This window comes from Lepidochelys kempii, chromosome 18 (assembly GCF_965140265.1).
Source record: "Lepidochelys kempii isolate rLepKem1 chromosome 18, rLepKem1.hap2, whole genome shotgun sequence".
NCBI classification, from domain to species: Eukaryota; Metazoa; Chordata; order Testudines; family Cheloniidae; genus Lepidochelys; species Lepidochelys kempii.
Genome location: NC_133273.1, coordinates 12314521 through 12336417, shown reverse-complemented (window position 1 = coordinate 12336417; position 21897 = coordinate 12314521). Strand labels below are relative to the sequence as shown.

Genomic DNA, 21897 nt, shown 5'->3' with positions numbered 1-21897 from the left:
TAAGGTGCCACAAGTCCTCCTTTTCTTTTTTTGGTAATTTCATTATAACCCCATTGGTCCACTCATCTGGCACTCTTCCCCTTTCCCAGACTGATGTAAATAGAGGGGCCAGGATAGATGCTGGCTGCTTGTTTAGGATTTACCTTGAACAATTCTGCGTTCAAGTTATCCTTGCCAGGAGCTTTCCCATATTTTAGATGTGTGGGCTTGGTGTGGCACTCGGGCTCTAGGGGGAGGGGAGGGATAGGATACAGAAGGACCTAGACAAATTGGAGGATTGGGCCAAAAGAAATCTGATGAGGTTCAATAAGGACAAGTGCAGGGTCCTGCACTTAGGATGGAAGAACCCAATGCACAGCTACAGACTAGGGACCGAATGGCTCGGCAGCAGTTCTGCGGAAAAGGACCTAGGGGTGACAGTGGACGAGAAGCTGGATATGAGTCAGCAGTGTGCCCTTGTTGCCAAGAAGGCCAATGGCATTTTGGGATGTATAAGTAGGGGTATAGCCAGCAAATCGAGGGACGTGATCGTTCCCCTCTATTTGACATTGGTGAGGCCTCATCTGGAGTGCTGTGTCCAGTTTTGGGCCCCACACTACAAGAAGGATGTGGATAAATTGGAGAGAGTCCAGCGAAGGGCAACAAAAATGATTAGGGGTCTAGAACACATGAGTTATGAGGAGAGGCTGAGGGAGCTGGGATTGTTTAGCCTGCAGAAGAGAAGAATGAGGGGGGATTTGATAGCTGCTTTCAACTACCTGAAAGGGGGTTCCAAAGAGGATGGCTCTAGACTGTTCTCAATGGTAGCAGATGACAGAACGAGGAGTAATGGTCTCAAGTTGCAGTGGGGGAGGTTTAGATTGGATATTCGGAAAAACTTTTTCACTAAGAGGGTGGTGAAACACTGGAATGCGTTACCTAGGAGGTGGTAGAATCTCCTTCCTTAGAGGTTTTTAAGGTCAGGCTTGACAAAGCCCTGGCTGGGATGATTTAACTGGGAATTGGTCCTGCTTCGAGCAGGGGGTTGGACTAGATGACCTTCAGGGGTCCCTTCCAACCCTGATTTTCTATGATTCTATGACCCTGTGTAGTGCAGCCTGAGCCCAAATATCTGTACCACAATTCAACAGCCCCTTAGCTTGAGTCCCTTAGCTCGAACAACTGGCACAGATCACCTGAGGTTGTCTAATTGCAGTGTAGACATACCCTTAGAGAGAACCAGCTGCAAAATTCAGATCCAGATCCCATTTTCCCCAAAGGACAGGACTATTAGGATCTGGGTTTTACTTTTGGCCCATCTCTTCTTATATTATTTCCTCTTAGTTTCCTTGGTTGACATCAGGGTGTGGGTATTATGCAGAGAAACTGTAGTCTCAGAAGGAGCACAGTGCAGAAAATGCAAGAGGAAGGAGACCAGGCAATGACGGAGAATTATGCACAAATGCCCTTTGTATGATTCACAATCCAGATTATATTAAGCAGGAGTTAAGGTTGTAAGGGAGAAAATCTAAATAGGACATTGTAGTTTAAAATACACAAACACTGCAGAGCCAGGAAATTCTATATTAGAAATCCCCCAAATGCCACATTTCAAGAAGCCTTTACAAATATTTCCCCTTAATTTTATATAACCAGAACTTCTCCTTTTACGCCCTCTCTCAGAGTGATCTCGTCTCCTCACATGATTCCGTCTGCTATCTTTATGCGGGTGACTTTCCCGTTGTCTTTTCCACTCCCACTCTGCCCCTCTTCATCCAGTTTTACATCTCCGCCTGTCTCAGATACCTCTTCCTGGATGTCTCATAATCAATTTATACTTAATATGCGCAAATCTGCTTCCTTGTTTTTTTTCCCTCTGGAACTTTCTCCGACCTTCTCTGCCAGTGTTGACACCACCATTCTCCATGTGCTTCATGCTTTTTAATCTGATGGTCATCTCTGATTTCTCCCTCTCCCTTACTCTGCACAAAATGGCAACTTTGTATAATATCTACCCTCTTTTCTCATGACCCTTGTTGTCTTACGTTGTAAGATTCTAGATGAGGGACCATGTCTCCATATTTGTTTGTACAGTTCCTGTCATCTTGGGTTCCAGATCTTGGTCCAGGCCTCTGGACACCTAGTATAAAATATTAAATAATAAAAGACAAGAAAACTTGATGGGTTGATTACTCGGGGCGTGTCTACATTGAGGGCATGGCTACAGTGGAAACGAAGTGCGAGTGTGGTTGAGCACGAGCGCTGGGAGCGAGCTCTCCCAGCGCTCCTGGTAATCCACCTCCAGGAGGGGATTGGCTCCCAGTGCTCGGAGCCTGTCTACACTCGCGCTTTAAAGCGCTCTGGCTTGCTGCGCTCAGGGGGGTGATTTTTCACACCCCTGAGCCAGCAAGTTAGAGCGCTATAAAATGTAAGAGTAGCCAAGCCTTTAGAGTGCTGCTGTACCACTTAGGGAAGACGCTACCTACGCCGATGAGAGAGCTTCTCCCATCGGCACAGTAACTGCCTACGGGAGAAGGTGGCAGCTATGTCGCAGGAGAAGCCCTCCTGTTGACACAGCGCTGTCTACGCCGGGAGTTCGGTCGGCATAACTGCTTCATTCAGGGGTGTGGATTTTCCACGCCTGAGCGACATAGTTATACTAGCCTGAGTTTGTAGTGTAGACCGGGGCCTGGTCAGTGAAATACTGTTATATCAGCACATGCACAGATATCTCCCCATCGGAGAGTCGTGAAACTTTAAGGTGCCCACTAGTATCAGAATTAGAGGAAAAGTAATACAATTTCATAACTGTTCTTATAAAATTCCACATAGGTGGTGGTAATGTTTGCTGTGAGCCTGCATATACCAACTTTCTGTGTATGTATGCCCTAAAGCAGTATAAGTCTTAGTTAATATACACCAGTGATGGTTAGCAGAGCAAAGTCATAGAAAATGAACAGGATATGTGACTAAAATCTCAAAAGTATGATTCTCACCTTCAACATATTGTTGAATGTTGGTATTAGAAGATGTATCATCAAAAGTAAACCAAAGTAGCTATCAGCAACAAATCAGAAAGCCACTGACAGCTGTGGTCTCTTAAGCATCTGTCTCTGGATCTGATACTACATGCTAGATTAAGGTACAGTATTCTAGACAAGGACCAGTAAAGAAAATGAGATGGCTCATAGGATTTATTAAGTATTGTTGACTGGATTCTGATTTTGTCTGTCAGAATAGCTCTACCCATTTGGGGTTACATCAGATTTACATCAGCATGGCAGCGATCAGATTCTGGCCCTGTATCTTCAAGCCAGAGTGTGGGCCAGATATTGTTGGACACTTACGTTATTTTTGTGCATTATAAATGAGTTCCGTGCATAATAAAGTTTCCTGCTTTCCCAGTTTATGCTGGGAAAAATGTGCTCGGATACTATGGTGATGGGTGGCAGTATAAAACTCTAAGATAAGCTAGGAAAAAAAAATCCATAGTCATAAGAAAGGAAATACAGAAGATTTTGAGGTTTGGGGGGCTGATGATCAGGGAAGGAGAGTTGTACTGTCCATTGCTATCAGAATATGCCAAGCTCCTAGCTTATAGGGTGAAATTCACCCTTGTGCAGAAGACCCACATTATATAGTTGACAGGCCTTGTTCTGGCCCTCTTTACTTCTAGAGAGTACAAGATAGGTGAACTATTCATACAGTGGACCCATAAACTTGTCTTTGGGCAATGATGGCAGTAAGTGATTTTGAAGAGCTCAATGCTTTGAGTGTAGGTCTTAGGGCCTGGTTCTGATCTCAGGTACACGGGCATAGCACCCCTTGACTTCAGTGACAGTTGCCAGCATCTGAGGGCAGCATTTGCCCCTGACAGTATTTGTCCTCCAAATGACCAGATCAGGTATTTTAAATAAAGCTCTGTATTTTCCCCTCTTGCAGTAGATCTTGCTGCTGAACAAATTGCATCTCTGAACCACATAAGTCTTTTCCATAGCAACAGGTTCTGATGTCAGAGGGTTCGATGACTTCGTTGTGGTTAACAAACAGGAGGCAGTTCCTGTTTAAAATCCTCCGCTTGACCCCTTGAATTTGGAGATGGCATTTTAGTGAAATGTTACCAGCTTGTGCTGTGTAATCACCCCAAGGGCTGCAGTGTAGAAGTTCCTGGCTAGCCGCAGAGCGAAAAGGGACACTTGCCTGTCGGGCAGGATTTAGAGAAAGTCAGCATCATGCTAGTAATACCTAGTACCTGTGAAGTGCTTCACCTTGTCGCAGCACAGTGCAAATCTGGCAGTGGCCTGGGGGCAACCCCCCCCCGAATGTTGGGGAGGACCCTTCTCTGAACTTCTGAGCTGGTCAGTCCTTTCTGTTACATGGAGCCCACTCGGTGCCTCTGTCCCAAGCCCCTCATGCTTTGGGGAAGTGTGATTCCCAATCTGGATTTGAACTTTATGAGCCAGGTCCACCTCTAATATGAACATTAGGGGCTGGATTGTGATTGGGCGTGTGGGGAGAGTGAGTCTCTTCCCATCGGGCCCAGCAGAGAGGACAAGCGCAGTTGCAGTCCCTGCACGCCATGGAAGGCAGAGAAGCTCTGTACGAATGTATCCCCCCTGGGGTGCTAATCCCCCAAAACGGGCAGGGAGGAGGTGGCTCAGCTCCATTCTGGGAATCGTTGAGCACAGGTGTGTTGTAGATGTGTGTTTTGATGAGCTACCAGCTGCGGCCCTGGTTTGTTACAGAGGCTCCCTCATAAGCATGCGATAGGTTAGACCAGGGGCCGCCAACCTGAGCCTGAGAAGGAGCCAGAATTTACCCAGGCACATTGCCAAAGAGCCCCCGTAATACGTCATCAGCCCCCCATCCGCTCCCTCCACTCCAACCTGCAGCGCCTCCTGCCCACCAGCAGCCCCACCAATCGGTGCCTGCCGCTCCCTCCCCACGCCTCTCGCCCGCAGCGATCAGCTGTTTCACGGTGTGCAGGAGGCTCCGGGGGGGAGCGAGGGCATGGCAGGCTTGGGGGCAGGGTCTGGGGCAGAGCCAGAGGTTGAGCAGTGAGCACCACCCCCCTCCCCGCCCCCCGACACATTGGAAAGTTGGCACCTGTAGCTCCAGCCCCGGAGTCGGTGCCTGTACCAGGAGCCGCAGGTTGGCCATCCCTGGGTTAGACCATCTGGTTGCTGGGAGTCTGTAATACACCTTGCAGAGTGGGATGCGCTGTAAACGTTTGCGTTTTTAACGCCATAGGGGTAGAGTCCTGGGTGTCTGCCTTGCGTGTAACCTCTCGTGCACTGCCTAATGTCCTGGGCATTGCCGACTATGCTTCCCATCCCTGAGCTGCCCTGTGTGCTAGGCTTGTTCCCGTTTGTCCTGCTGATATCCCAGCACAAAGTAGCAATATGCCAAAGTATGCTCAGGTAATGTACAGAGGTTACAGTAGAAAACCGTTATAAAAGGGTGAATCCAAATCTCTGGTGTAAGTGTCTCTGCCTGCTCTTGGGAAATGAGTTTGCTTCCATTGACATCATTCAGATGTTTCCATTCTGTTTGTACAAATCTCTGAAAAGTCTTTCCTCCTTACATGCTACTGTCTAGTCTGAGCAATTCTGAAGTTGACCCTAAGTTTTCGGTGCAAGGTTCTTCTCAGATTTGTTTTGTGACTCTGGGTTATGTTTACCTTTAATCTGGGATCAGATTTTATTCCTGAGTGATGGTATGAGTCACATCAGCCCATAAAAGGGTTTCAGATTTACAGCATTCTTTTTCAAGTGAAGAGTTTATTTTCATAATACGAGTTAGGTGCCGTAATTAGAGGTACAAATTAAAGCAGAGGGAGAGATGAGTTGCACAGAAAATCGGGTAGAATTGAAAAATTTTAGGCCAGATGCTGGCCCCTGCTGCACCTGTGTTCTGTCACTATCCCAGACGTCCAGTGGATCTGGATGTCTGAGGATTCGCCTGGCATAACAGCTTCTGTGCTCATCCTCTTCTGGCCCCTGGCATAGGGGGCAGGAGTGGGAAAAGGGGAATCATCCTGTGGCCAAGTAAGTTAGCTTTAGGACAGCTGTCGTTCTGCCCTTGCATAGCAGATCTGACTGACTGACTTTGACTGCACTCTTGCTTACTCCAGGGTAAATAAGAATTAATTCCATGGAAGTTTTAACAGTGAGTTTAGAATCCGGGCCATTGTATCCAGCCGAGAATTCAAGTCCAAAGTGGTAAGATTCTTTTTTAGTGTCTTATAATGCACTTTAGTTTCGGATTAATTGACAATTTCTTAACAGTTAGTCAGCAACAGCCACCAGTAATCAGATCAACTTGGTGTGATCGTATCAGTCAATAGACGCGCCCTGTCAAGCAAAATTTCTGAAAGGCGGATGTGAACCCATTGAGCAAGAGGTTTTCCTGTCTCTTCAACGCTTCCAGGACAGTATTTGCAACATCTAAAAGACAGTGCAGAAAATGAGACAAGAATGTATCTTGCCGGGAAGCCTCACCAGCAGGATAATTTATGATGTGGTTTGTTTCATCTGTGTGTGTGTGTGTGTGTTTTTGAAGTGAAGGTTTAAGATTTAAAAGTTCCTTAGGTCTGTTTGACTTAATGCTGTTCAACATGACCTGGCTGGAGAACTGCAGCTACTGCATTTGATCAGCCTCCTCTTAATAAACAGGCGAAGAGTTTTGACTAAAAATAATTTGGCCAGCAGCAGAGCCTTCAGAAACTATTTTATTTTGTTAGCTTTTGCAGCAGAAGTGCTGTCAGCGCACATTTGCAAATGCTGTGGTTTCTCTATTACTTGTTACTCTTCCTGTGAGACTACTATAGCAAGCCCAGCATGAACAATGATCACTGAACCTAGAAGTTTTTGAAAATATTTTTTTCCTTTTTATATAAACTAGAATCATGATAAATAAGAATTAATCAAACCTCCTGCTGGTGAATAGGACTGCATTGTCTGCCTGAGAGTGCCCAGCCCTTGACTGTAGTACGGTAAAGGGAACGTGCTCAGGAGCTGCAGACCATGCTGGCTTTCGGAGCCTATTATAGCTGGAATGTGTCTCCTTTAAAACCGGCTTTGTTCTCCTAGAATATCAGGTTTGGAAGGGACCCCAGAAGGTCCTCTAGTCCAACCCCCTACTCAAAGCAGGACCAATCCCCAAATCCCTAAATGGTCCCCTCAAGGATTGAACTCACAACCCTGGGTTAAGCAGGCCAATGCTCAAACCGCTGAGTTATCCCTCCCCCAATGCACCTTATCCCGGGGTAAGCTACAAAACTTGAAAAATATTCTGTGCACCCAGCAGCCAGGCCTGACCAAACCTATTGTCCAGGAACTGAGAGATATGAAGTGCAATATCCTAGTGAAAAACCCAGCGCTCTCAGCTGCTGAGAAGGTGAGATTCCTACCAGAGCACTGCTCAGGAACTCCACTTCTGTATCAGCCTCTGGGGTGTAAGTATCTAATACATTTGAAGACCTTCTGTGGCTACTGAAAGGGAGAAAGGGGCTTCCTGTCTGCCTTCTCCACCCAATCCTGGAGCCTCGAGGATGTTGAAGGGTCTATGCTATTCTATGCTTCCCCCGAGAAGCCTGTGTGCTGTAAGCTGTATTTGTACATGGTTGGGTGCTGTTATAGGGGTGGGGACAGTGCTTCTCTATTCGTCCTTCAGCCTCTAGTTTTGGATCCCCACTGCTCCCAGTGAATGTGCACGTTGGTTCAAAGGTGCCACAAGTAACTGGAGATTGAAAGTGTCTTGATTCTGGTCAGTTTCACAGTGACCCACAAGGTCCACAGTATTTTGGAGAGCAGGTGTGAAACTGACCAGAGTTTTGTCAATGTCACTTTCCGGTGGACCCAGGAAGGCCTTGTACTGTTGGTTTACATTCAGTAGATTTTCTTCACAACCACCATAAGTAAGCTACGATTTAGTCATGGGTATTTTTTGTAAAAGCCATGGACAGATCATGGGCAGTAACCAAAAATTCATGGCCTGTGACCTGTCCATTACTTGTACTGTATACCTCTGACTAAATCTTAGCTGGGGGGCAGGGCAGGGGCCGACTCTCTGGGGGGGCAGGAGGGGGTGGTGCTTGGGGGGAGGGGCTGCGGCCAGGGGGCCATCAAGACCAGCTGCCGGGGTCCCCCAGAGCCGCCCACCTGCTGTTGCTCCCGCCGCCCTTAGGGCCGCTGCTCAGGTGGTCCCAGAGCCAGCCACACCAGTGGCTGCTCCGGTGGTCCCTAGGGCCCGCTACCCGGGGCCACCCAAGCAGCTGCCACGGGGCTGACGGAGCGCTTCCACAACCGGCTGCACCAGCTGGTGCAGAAGTCATGGAAAGTCACAGAATCTGTGACTTCCGAGATAGACATGGAGCCCTAATCATTAGTGTCAGAAACTCTTTTTTTTTTTAAGTGAATGCTTACATTTGACAGAAAGGAAGGACTCGGCCCCACCTTCACTTGACAGGGAAAGTTCTTCCAGTGGCTCGCGTATTCCTACTTAGGGATATTGCACTGTCTAATGGTGCTGAACTGTCTCCAAGCAGCGTCTTGAGGATGGGGCTAGATAAGGGGGGGGGCGCAGTGCCCTCTACCACTGCGGTTCCTTCCAACTGCTGTGCCAGATGGAAGAGAACCACTCCAGTCTGTTCGGATCCGGGGCTTTCTCCATTCCTGGGGCTTGTCTATGTGCGTGCGTGCGTGTGTGTGTGTGTGTGTGTGTGAATGCGAAGCTCGTTGCGCTGCATCTGGTAAAGCGCTGTAGGTGAGTGGCACCGATAGTGTGCACGTGGGACTCCTGTTTCTCGGTTTGTGTCATGTGTATGCACAGTGGTGGCTTGCTGTGAACCAAAGGGGTTGCCTTCTCGGTGTGATCCTTAGCTTCACTGCACCACACTGGACCTCCTGGGATGCTATGAATTGTGGGAAGCCAGGGGGCTTCGGATTTTTGAGAAATCCCAGGCCTCTGCCCTCCTGTGCCGGCTAGCGCCATTTTTGAATTGCTGTCGGCCAGTGTGGGCCCAGCAATGCTCTGCTCCGCTGTGGTGGCAGCTGTGATCACACAGAGTCTCTTTGGGGTGTATTTCAGCACTCACAGCTGGACAGATTTGGCTTTGGAGACCACCTGTCGCATTGCCAAACAAATGATGTGGCCGTAGCAGCAGGAGACTGAGCAGTGGTGGAAGCAGGATGGGAGCGTGGAGAAAGAGAGCAATGGGGGAAGCAGTTGGTACTAGAGGACCGATTCCTGGATCAGTTACAGACCATGCAGCGCTATTTCTGGGCCCAGGAGACCAGTGTGGATTGGTGCGAAGGGACTGTTCTCCGGGCCTGGGATGACCGGCACTGGCGAGAGAATTTCAGGATGGGATTTTTTAACTTTTTTTCTGACTGCAGAGTTGCAGAGCCAGTATGCCAATCTGTGCTCCCCCATACCTGGGTGGTCATTGTCATCTGGAAGCTAGCTACTCCGGAGTGCCACCAGTACGTGGCCAACCAATTTGGTGTGGGGAGATCGACTGTTGGGGCCACTGTCATACAGGTCTGTCATGCCTTGGAAAAGATACTGTTGCACCAGGTTATAAAGCTGGGTAATGCTTGGAAAATTATTGAGGTTTTGACCACTGGGGTTCCCAAACTGTATTAGGCGCATGGGTTCCCTCAGTTGCCCCCTGTACTAGGGCATAGAAAGGGGCATTTCCGCAATGGTGTTCCTAGGACTGGCTGACTGCCGTGGCAGGTTTACAGACATAAATGTAGGGTGGCCAGGAAGGGGCTGTGGTGATACAGCTGAGCTCTGAGAGATCCTATTTCAGGGGCGGCCAACCTGAGCCTGAGAAGGAGCCAGAATTTACCAATGTACATTGCCAAAGAACCACAGTAATACATCAGCAACCCCCCATCCGCTCCCCCCAGCACCTCCCGCCCACCGGCAGCCTCGCCGATCAGCGCCTCCCTCCCCGCCCCTCCCAATCAGCTGTTTTGGGGCATGCAAGAGGCTCAGAGGGGGAGAGGGAGGAGCGAGGGCATAGCAGGTTCAGGGGAAGGGGTGGAGTGGGGACAAAGCCAGGGATTGAGCAGTGAGCAGCCCCTGGCACATCGGAAAGTTGGTGCCTGTACAAAGAGCCACATATTTACTTCTGAAGAGCCGCGTGTGGCTTCGGAGACTCAGGTTGGCCACCCCCTATTTGCATTAGTGGAGAAAGGATGTTTACCCTCAGGAACCCTAAGGACACTAATGGTGGTGAGGTTTCTTTGGTTATTCCCTGACTTATCCCCTGGTTAACGACACCATTCATTGGCCTAGTGGACAAAAGGAAGGAATTTGCAGAATGGAAGTGGAGAGCACAGTTGGCCAGTGGAAAGGGCGAGGGTGCTATTTGTGGAATAGGTTAAAAAGCTGCTGAAAAAAACTGGCACTGCTCATTTATAGCAGTAGGTTGCATTCTGCGCGATATTTGTTGGACGAAGGGAGAAACCCTGCAAGATGAGTGGGAGTCCGAGGTGCAGACATTTGCTTGGCACTTTAAGCAGCCACTGAAAATAGAAAATGGAAACACCTAGGGGATGTTGTTAGGGATGCCTGTCGTTCTCAAGTCTCATGCCTGAAAATGTTTCAGCGTGGCAGCCGTGTTAGTCTGTATCAGCAAAAAGAACGAGGAGGACTGGTGGCACCTCAGAGACTAACACATTTATTTGAGCATAAGCTTTCGTGGGCTAAACCCCACTTCATCGGATGCATGCAGTGGAAAATACAGTAGAAAGAGAGATATATATAGACACACAGAGAACATGAAACAATGGGTGTTGCCATACCACTATAACAAGAGTGATCAGTTAAGGTGAGCTATTATCAGCAGGAGAAAAAAAAACCTTTTGTACTGATAATCAGGGTGGCCCATTTCCAACAGTTGACAAGAACAGTGGGGAAGGGGGGAATAAACATGGGGAAATAGTTTTACTTTGTGTAATGACCCATCCATTCCCAGCCTTTATTCAAGCCTAATTTAATGGTGTCCAGGCACAGGCAGGGTCCAATACAGCCATGACAGGATACCATCTTGTTGCCCGGACAAATTTCCTGTTTCTTCTCCTGGCTTAAATAGCATGGTTGGACCAATTGGTGGAGCCGGGCGATCCTCCAATCCGCTCCCGTGGGTGGTGCCTTGGCTGGGGTTACAGTCCTAGTAGTTTCTCAGCCCACCAGATTTTAGTAGGCTTTGGGTGTTGGCCAGGCTATCTTGAGACTCCTAAGCCTGGGTTCAAGACCAGGGATGTTGCGTAGTGGACATCTGCTTGGCAGTGTCTACAAACAGGTTTTTATGCTGGTGGCAGGCCACAAGAGCTTACTACACTGATTACTTCTTCCCAGATGGCAATGAGCTCCAGGATCTTAATATGGCTCCAAGCAGCAGGCCCAGGTGTGTTGTGGGAGTTGTAGAGTAGAATTGCTGTAGTATCGCAAGAATGCTGATACACTTGAATCCAGGAGCAAATGGGCAAAATCTGGCTCCGTGCCAGCTTTTAAATGGGGGAGGGTTTGTCCTGGGAACTTGACACCAGAGCAGGGGAGGGCACAGGATGTAAGCAGGTGAATAATGGTCGACTGAAAAGCCATGTGGGATAGCTATTGGAGGCACGCAGTGATGCCAGCTGTTGCTTGCACACGAACAACAGTGCAAACGAATTCAGTTCTCCACAAACGTAGTCCACTTTGCAAGAGGACTCCAGATTTCAGGTTAAGTGCAGAGTTAATGCACTGCGATGCGTTGCATCATGGGTAGGGCTCGTGTTTTAGAAGCGGATTAACTCTATTTGTATGGTTCAAAACCCCCATGTAGACAAGCCCTTAGTGTCTTGATATTGTTTAGTGTAGTTACAGTTGAGCGATCCGTACAGGTAGTTAAGTGAGGTAGTTAGCTCGGTTCCATGTTATGGTGGCACTGAAGAAAAGGAAGTAGTCGGGATTCAAGAGATGTGCTTTGTGTATGTTAAGTGCCTTCCGGATGTTCTGTCCGCTGGACTTTTGCGCCCAGAGCTCCCGAGGAGAGGCAGAACGGATTGCCGGTGCTTTTCCTTAAGAGGCCCTTGAGGCTAAATCTACCCAGTTCTGGGCACAGGCTGGATCCAAGGTCCAAGAAGTCAGTCTTGCTGGTGATTGCCACTGGCTGAGTGGATTTTCCGAGCCGTATTCTCAAACACTGCTAAAAATAAGGGCAAAACATTTCTACCAGCTAGAAGAAAAACAGTGGGGTTCCCTTTAAATGAAAGTGGGAAGTGGATATCTCTGTCAGACCCTGAAGAGGAGACACAATGGAATGTGAACGCTGTTTTTTGGCAAGGAGGAAGGATATTCTCGTTGCCGGTCTTCAAACAGCTTGTTCCTGCTTTGATTTCTCTTTTTATCCATATTTTAAGGCACGTCTCCAAGTTTATATACATCTTACAATAACAATTGTGTTAATGAGGTTTCTGAGTCTGATGGAGAGGTCTTTTTTACTCTTCACTGAATTAATGATTGTTAAGTGCTTTCTGAGCTGTGCCCTGTTAATGAATCAGGAAACTCCTACGCTTTTGCTGCCCAATGAAAAGCTTTCCTTTATTATTATTTTTAAAGGCACAGTGAACTTCTTGTGGTTGCTTTGAGAATAAAGGGCCATATTTTCAGACATTTGTCCTTTGAAGTAACTGACCTATGCCAATTTATGCCAGCTGAAGATCTGGTCCAGAGTGTTTTGTGATTGTTCTGTATTCATCTGACCTGCCATATAGGCTTTAAAAAAGAAAGAGACTCACAGCCAGCCGCTTTCTGTTAGAAGAGGCATCAGTGTTGTAAGAGGCATCATTTCTGAATTTTATTTTGATCAGGTTTTAAACCAAGAGGTTTCTGAAGTCCGCAATGGTATCACAAAGTACTGACAATGATAAAACCAGTTCCTGCTTTCATCTGGCAGCATGGGTTTGATGGCACCGGTTCTTTGCCAGGAGGGACAGAGTCTCTTGCCTGCACTGGTGTTGCTTGGATGTAATTAAGGGCTGCAGAGGAGTGAATGAGACCCTAAATTCCTATGTCTGTTGAAATCGATGGAAAGATTCCTATCCATTTCAGTGGTGCTGGAGCAGGCCCACAGTTAATTCTGTTGACGATGTACGGGCGAGAACATAATCCGTCTCCCTCTCCCCCCCGCAGTGATGGCTCACAAAGCCTGATAGGAGTAAAAAGTTGTAAAATCGTACCTTTGTTTTAAAAAAAAATAAACGAAGTTGGGGGTTATGACTCTGAATGCATACAGGGAGCAGAACTGCGGAGTAAGAAGGTGCCGTCGTCACATAATTCGCTTTTGAACACTAGAACCACGTGTCAGGTGGTGCTTAGGGCCTGCTGCTTGGGGCTGGATTTTATTCCCTGAACTGCAATTAAGGTCATTTGGATCACAGCTGATTTTGATGGACTGCAGGTTTTTGACCAGGAGTGTTGATGATCAGATGGTTTGTTGTGCTATGAAATTACAAGGGAAAAATTGCAGAGCAGTGGCTTACAAGCTACAGAATTTATTTTTGTGTGTAGTGATTTGTCACTAGAAAGTGAACGGTCCACAAACTGCAGGTCTAGTTAAATGCAAAGTCGTCATGAAAATAAGGAAGAAGGCCCAGTTCCTTCAATCTATAAATGTACTGTGGTTTTGTTGAGTGTCCCTCACCAGTCTGATGATGAAAATGTTAGAACTGTAACATGCAAAACACGTTCTCCTTTTGATTACGCAGCGTTGCCAATGCTTACGATTTTTATTGCCAGTCTTGTGATTTTTGTTGAAACCCCAGGTACTGGACTCAAGAGACTGCGTGTGAATCTCAGATCTCATTTTTTAAAGAATTACATTTCTAGCCTTCTTGGATATGAAGGTAGTTAGATAATATGAAGCAAGTGCAGCTCAAAGGCTTAGAAATCAGAAGGCAATTGAAAAGAACTCCCAAAATGTGTATTGTAAAAAATCTCTTGATTTGTATTTTATGATTTTTTGGGTGTCTGATTCCTGATATTTGAATGCTTGCAATTGGTAATACTGATTGTTAAACAGAAGAGATGGGGTCAAACTGTAAAGTTTGGAACTGGATTCAGATCAAATCTCAAACTTTCCCAGTGTTTGTGGTTGTTTTATATTTTTGTTTCCGGTTTGAGGCATTACAGAGATAGTCCTGACTTATGATGTTTGGATTACCCAAATCTGAACTTTCCCAACATCTAGGATGGGAGGTGTGGATGTTTGCAGCCTTTTGCCATAACATGGAGGGCGTAAACATTGATGTTAATTGGGTCAGGATTTGACCAGGAAATTTCAGTGGCATTTGGAGCCTCTTTTGCAAAGGTTTTGAGGTTTAGTGGGGGAAAAAAATCTCTCTCTCTTTTACAAATAGCCTCTACTGTAATATTACTTTTTAGCAACCCATAAGAGAAAGCAAGTTGTTATTAATATACACAAGGGCAAGGGATAATGAGGATACAGAGATAAGATACGTAAACATGCCTGAAATGACTGGATTTAACTTCTGTTCAAGAACTACAACATGCATCTGCTAAAATGTAGGACAAGTTTCTGCCCTGGCTGCAACTCAGTGGGATGTAAGTCAGGGCAAACTTTGGCCCATGCTACTCCACAGACAGAGATGGCCTCAGCTTCCTCTCTTTACTGGGTCATGCATACAACAGCAGATTGAAAAGAAAGCTGGCTGCAAAGACGTTGATTCTCTAGGACTATCTCTTCAATTTCTACTTTATTATTTATTTGTTTTGAGCTTCCAGCTAGAAGCCCCAGTTAGGGGTCTGTACACACATACAATGAAATGACATTCCCTGTCTCAAACAGCTGTTAAATAAAGGAAAAATAAAAGGTTAAACCCAAAACACACCAGCAACATTAAGGGTCATAATATGCTTGCCTCTGATAACTTTACCTTTCTTTTTCCTAGGGCTCTTCGTTGACTTATGCGCAGAAGATCGCGGCGTGCAAAGACCCACACGCTGAATACTTTGAAGAAAACATTAATAAATGTTGTAGCAAATGCCCTCCAGGTAATGGATTTAGGTTATTTCTGACTGTTACGGTGCAAGGCTAAATCCATCTGGTTTCTGAATAAATGTAGTGTGCCTGCATTATTGAGAGAGCCAGAGGAGCCGCCGATTTTTCAGGCTTTAATGTACTCCCAGCCATGAGACCGTGTATTGTTGATCCTGGGACCGTAAGAAAGGTTTACCGCAGGGCCTGGAGCCAGTTGCCTGAATTACTTGTGGCCAGGGCTTACCAAAGGGTGCTCCTGGTTGGCTGAACCTTCGAAGGAGTCTGGCGCCAAAGTCTTATCTGGCAGGATTTGGATCCTGTGCCAGGTGCAGTGTGGCCGATTCATCTGTTTCGTGGTGAGGCTTTGGGGTTTCTTGGGAATTTGCTGGGTTCTTAAAAGTGAACAGATGCAGCTTTACCTGCCAATTTTTTGAGCATAATCCTTTTATTTTAAATATTTGTAAAAATGTATTTCCATACAAGGAAAATAACATATAAAACTAATTTAAACCGCCAGCACCGAATCCTTGCCTCCAGTGTAACATTATTATCCAATGTCAGCCTGAGTACAGTAATAGCAAAACCACTGTTTTTTTGTACCCCACTGGTCTGGGGTACAATTTAGTATTTACACAATCTTATTAGGTACAATCTAGCTCTAGGTAGATTCAGTTATTCTGTAATTGTTCATTATGGAGTCAAGTGCCTTTTTCCTATGAAGCATCTGGTGCTGACTGCTTTCAAAACCAGAATGCTAGTCCAGTGGTTCTCAAAGCAGGGCCGCTGCTTGTGCAGGGAAAGCCCCGGGCGCGCCGGGCCGGTTTGTTTACCTGCCGCGTCTGCAGGTTCGGCCGATCGCAGCTCCCACTGGCCGCGGTTCGCTGCTCCAAGCCAATGTGGGCTGCAGAAAGGGCAGCCAACACATCCCTCGGCCCGCGCTGCTTCCCGCAGCCCCCATTGGCCTGGAGCGGTGAACCGCGGCCAGCGGGAGCCGCGATTGGCCGAACCTGCAGACGCGGCAGGTAAAAAAATTGGCCTGGCTCGCCAGGGGCTGTCCCTGAACAAGCGGCTGCCCTAGTTTGAGAACCACTGTGCTAGACTACATGGACCACTGATCTGATTTGCAATGGCATTTCCTACTGTTTCCAGTAATGCCTACTAACAAATGAGGCAAGTTACTAATGTCAGGCCAGGCCTACACCTATTCTCCAATGATATCTAGTAGTGACATCTTCTTGGTAAGTATTTATTGAGCACAGAAAGCTTTCTTTTGGTTGCAGGTGAAGACATTTTAGTTGCTGGTTGTTGTAATTACCCACCAAGTATTTGGATCATATAGATATAAAGCCCAGAAAGAGCTCAGAACTTTGGCGGGTACATTGTCATCAAGGAGACAAGCCATCAGAGTTGTTATTACTCCCCTGGCATTTACCTCACAACTTGCTGAGCAAATGCTCTTTGTCTCTGTAAGTGCAAAGTTCCTGTCACAGAGATTTGGATGATTAAGCAGGAAACAAGCCTCTGCTGAAGCAGCCTGAGTGGCTCGAGTTGACCAAAAATGTCAAGACCGAACGTTTGGGTTTCCGGTGTTAGAAATGCAATGGAGGCAAATGTAATGATTCATAATTAAACCTTCACACTCGGGCAGTAATAGCGATCAAGCTTCAGTGCCACCCTCTCCCCTTTTATTATAATATTTCACAATAACAAGCCCAGGATTTGAACCTATGCAGAGGAAACTGAAAGTCTCTGTAGTTGTTGATATTTGTGAAGTTGAACAGAAGGGTTTTTCATGTTGATGTATAAAAAAGCCCAGCTTTTTAAAGGTCTTATAGTCACTTTTGCCACCCGCATTGCAAAGCCTAGGTGATTTAGGACCCCAGGCCACTTTTTTTCCAAAAGGGATTGAGGCACTTAGGAGTCAAAATCCCATGAGTTGTCAATGAGATGTAGGTTCCTAAATCAGTAAGGTGTTACAACCCTGAGTGCAGTGGTGTCTCTAAATACCTTTTAAAAATCGGGGCTTAAATCATCAACAGGATGCATGGAGCTGAATTAGAAATTGTAGAGAAAATATATTTGAAAACCAAATATTTGGAAATCATTTCCTGTGTTACTTAACTGCCGGGGCTTGACTTCATGGTTCCCTGTGTCTCCAGTACATGACTAATCCCTAAAATGGAGATTCTCAAAGGTGGGGCCACAACTTGCTATGAAGGCTTTCTTGGCAGGGCCTCATTGTTCCTCTCGTTGAGCAACCATGTCCTCCAGCGTGTTCCTGTATGTCGTGCTCCTATGCCAGATATGGACCGGCTACAGAGCTTCCTTGTGAGCGATACACACCATATGTGTTCAGTGTCAAATCCTTCAGTCCTCTGCCTGTATGGCTGAGTTTAGCTGAAGTAAGGTACCCTAGAGCCTCGAACTGCCCAGTCAACCACACGCCTCATATGGAACCAGAAGTACACATTCAGGCAGCAGCTGAGAGAACAAAGCAAATACAGCAGGGTACAGCGTTAAACGTAAATTACTAAAAAAAAAATAAATAAAGGGAAAGCTTAAAACAGAGATTTGACACAGAAAGGAAACGTTCTGTGCTTGTTTCATTTTAATTAAGACGGTTAAAAGCAGCATTTTTCTTCTGCCTAAACAAGGAGGAGGCCTTGTGGCACCTTAGAGACTGACGCATTTATTTGGGCATAAGCTTTTGTGGGCTAAAGCCCACTTCATCGAGTGAAAAATAAAGTTTCAAAGCTGTATTAAATCAATGCTCAGTCTTACCACCTCCATTCCTGAGGCGGTGGTAATACTGCGGGTCTACTGTGTGTCACACACAGCGCCACCTAGTGGCTGACTGGTATAATGCAACTTAGCGTTTCATTTCATCTCCCTTTAAGTTCTACATTCCTACCATTTTACAAAATTTACACTATCCTACTGGTTTTGAAGTTCAATATGGAACAACTTGTTAAGTGTCTCTGAGTTGTTCTGGGTTTCTAATTACTGGTCCTGAACGCATGGCAACTTTGTCATCTGGCGATTCATTAGCTGCAATGACTGGCTGCGGTCTGTTCGGAGTCCTTGAGTCGTCTTGTTCTGCATCTGCCATCTGTAGAGTTGGCTCTGTTGATGGTTCTTTCTGAGGAACAGACTGTAGATGTCAACAATTTCTGTTGAACTCTCCACTGTTGGACGGTCTTGATTACATGTGATCTGACCTGATTTTTTTTTCTTTTTGACAGCTGGAGTTGTCCATTCCCCCTCCCCCACCGTCCTCCCAGTTTGACGGGAATGCGGTTTCCAGGTTCTAGACTTGGCAGCTCTCTAATGAGAGACATCTGTTATAAAAGTGTTTGCAAGCTCTCTTAGCCTTTTGTTTCCAATTTCACTACCTCTTCATGTCTGGCCACTTTGGAGATGGATTCTTTCCCAAAGTTGGAACAGTAGTTCTGAGCTGTCTTCCCATCAGGAGTTGTGCTGGACTATATGCAGTAGCAGCTCTTGGTGTTGATCTGTAGCTCAGAAAAGCAAGGAATGAATCTTCCCGCTGTAGGATTTTTTTGGCCATCTGTACAGCTCTCTCAGCCTCTCCATTTGTTTGTGGGTAATGTGGGCTGCTAGTAATATGATCAAAATCCTATTTTGTTTGGAATGACTTACATTCTGCTGCAGCGAATTGTGATCCGTTTCCCATGACGAGTTGTTCTGGACTACCAAAGTGAGCAAAAGTGCCCTTTAGTTTTCTCAACAGCACTGCAACATGTTATGTCTTTCAAGTACGTTATTTCTATTGGAAAAATAGTCCATGATGACCAGGTCATGATGTCCTCTGAATTCACATAAATCTGCAGCTAGTCTCTTCCAAGATCTCTCTGGTAGAGGTTGTGTTGTTAAAGGTTCTTTGTGCTGTGTTGGTGTGTGTGTTCTACAATGTTCGCATGCACATACTTCTTTCTTTATCCTTGCTAATGCCCAACCACCGTACCATGTGGTTAGCTGGTTACAGTATTGAATCTAATTACCTGTCCTGAATCCGTAATGTCCTTCATGGATGAGATGTAGGATTTCTCCTTTAATATCGTTTAGAATTATGATGCAATTGCCTTTATTCATGTGTCCATTTGACTTGCTTAATTGTCTATGCACTGCAATGTAGTCTCTCTTGTCATTTCTTTAGCGTCCTTTAGATACTTGGGCGAGCCAGCTGTGATGTAACTTAGAACTTCCTAAACTTGCAGGTCTGCCAAGGTTGGTTTTTGTAGCTGGTGTAGTCTCTTTTCTGATGCTGGTCTGTATGTGTCCATAGCTTCCATGTACGCCATTACAACATCTTTAAACTCATGGGTAGTTGAGTGCAATGATGCATTCCATGACGAAGCGTTCTGCAACTACCAGATTTTTCTCCAGAACTTATTAGCAATTGGGTTAAATCTCATTAACCTTATCAAAAGACGTTAGCATCTTAATGGTGCTTGATCCAGGACTTTTCCGCTGGTGAGGGTTACAGCAGTTTGGATTTGTTTACACTGATGACGAACCATAATCCACACCGGTATCTGCAAAAGTTCTCACGTGTCCATACATTTCCCAGGCACTCCTTTTCAATTGGGGCATATTTTTTCTGCTTCTGTAAGCGTGCAAGAGTAAAATGCAACTGGCTTCCACTCAGAGCCATGTTGTTGCAACAATACTGCACCTAGGCCATGCTGCCTGCATTGGCACTGACCCCCATTGTGTGTTTGTACTCTTCGTAGTACTTGAGAACTGGAGCTGTTGAGATCATTTCTCTTACCTTGTTGAAGGCAATGTCTTGATTTTTTTTTTTCCCCCCCCTCCTCCTTCCGGTACCAAGATGCGTTGGACTTTAACAGTTCATTCAGTGGCTTTGTCACCGTAGAAAGGTCTTGCAGGTTTTGACTAAGGTAATTTACCACCCCCGGTACATGTTTCTTTCTGGTATGTTCACAGGTGCATTCAGTTCTTGAATTGCTTGTACTTTCTCAGGGCTAGGACTGATTCCATCTTTGTTTGTTGTCTGTCCCAAAAACTCCATTTAGGGTAGGTGGAAAACATGTGTCCAGACTGACTTATTAGTCCATAGGACTTTGTTGATGGTTTTGTTGTATTCTTCCATCGAAGAGCCATACATCGAAATATCATCCATGAAAACTACAACTCCATTTGTGTTCCTTAACTGTTCTGCCATCTTTCTTTGGAAAATGTCAGGTGCACTGGTAATCCCCAAAGGTCATCTTTTGAAAGCAAAATCTCCCAAAGGGTATGCTAAATGTAGTTGGTTTAGCACTTTCTCTGGCTAAAGGGATTTGCCAGAATCCTCTCAAGGCATCCAGCTTGGAGAGTATTGTAGTTCCTTTCACTTTGGAGAGAGAGACATCCAGTGTTGAGAGGATATGTTCTCCCACAACTGCTCCATTAAGTCTTTTAAGTTCCACGCAGATTTGTATTCTCCCATTTTTCTTTATAACTGGTTCCACTGGGGCACACCTTGCTGTTGGCTCAGAGATTGTCTCCATTATGCCAATCTGCTGCGTTCTCATTAACTCAGTTTCCGCTTTATGAAGTAATGGGCTAGGAATCCTGCGAGGTGTATGTACACGCTGTATGGTTCAGCATTGTCTCTTACGGTTATTTGTACTGGATCTCCTTTCAGAAGTCCAGTGTCACCAAATATTCCATCAAGTTCTTCCACCTCTCTCACATGGATGCCATGCTACAGCTGAGAAGGCTGTTGGTCTGTGATCTTTTTGATCACACGCACTCTGAATGCAAAGCTTTTGTCTTGGCTTAAATTCTTTGCTAAATCAGTGCCTTCATATTTTTAAGGTGTTCTGAGATCCTTAAAAGGTACCAAATATTTGTGTTACACAGCATAGATCATCAAACTCTGCCCTGGAGTAAATGTTTGCAACTCCTACTTAAATCAATGGGACTTGAGTACATATATACCTGTGAATCTGTGGTAATTCTAAGATACTTATCAGCTTGGTATCCAAGTGCCATACAAAAATAAGAAGTATCGTAGGTCAGAATTTGGTACAATATATATTGCAATATTTAGGAACAAGAGGATGAGGAGTTGAGGTTGCTGTGGCATTTCTTCGCCTATATCCTTTAATGTCTCAGTCTCACCATTATTTTAACATCTATGTTGTGGTTATCAAAACTTCATGTTTCCTTTAATCAACCAGCAAACAGGATGATGATGAAGGGAAATCGGTACCACAGCTATGAACGAAACTTACCAGATGCAATTCCTACTGAGTCATTCCAAGCAGACCTTTTCTTTGCTTGTTTTGTAGGTTACCATGTGCTTCAAAGCTGCAATCGCAGTTCTGACACCGAATGCGCGCCGTGCGAGAGAAACACGTATACAGCGCTCTGGAACAGAGCTCGGCGCTGCCTTGGCTGCTCACCCCGCTGCGAAGCCGGTATGCCAGAGTCCTTGCCTGGGAGGCTTATCCCTTTGCCAGCTCTGTTTTGTTTTAGTGATGCTGCGAAGGAAAAGATAGATCTAAATTATGCTCCAGAGGTGAAACTTGCCTCTGTGTTGAGAGCCTACCCAGAGATGCCTGTGCACCTCTTTAAGTCTCACTTCAGCTCTGTTGTGAAGACAGCAGTGGTGCGTGGGCAGCTGCTCAGGGGTGAAGTTCATTCTAGATGAATACCACAATCCAGAAGGAATTTATTGCCTGGAAACGGTACTAGTGGTCTGCTCCTAGGTTTGGTTTGGTTTAACGTGCTTTTCTATCTTCTGAATAATATGGTGGGTTTTGTCTTTCTGTCACCTGGCTATATTCCCAGTGCAAATTTTCATTATACGACAGTTTAAATATAAATAG

General features: G+C 45.9%; 1 protein-coding gene across 1 annotated transcript in view; it reads left to right on the top strand.

Moving 5' to 3' along the window:
- TNFRSF1B (TNF receptor superfamily member 1B) overlaps nucleotides 1–21897 on the top strand; it is a 42654-nt gene that overhangs the window by 5572 nt on the left and 15185 nt on the right. Inside the window, exons 2-3 of the mRNA XM_073317204.1 lie at nucleotides 14949–15051; nucleotides 21358–21486. Of these exons, the coding sequence (XP_073173305.1) occupies nucleotides 14949–15051; nucleotides 21358–21486 (232 nt within the window). The remainder of the gene's footprint in view (nucleotides 1–14948; nucleotides 15052–21357; nucleotides 21487–21897) is intronic.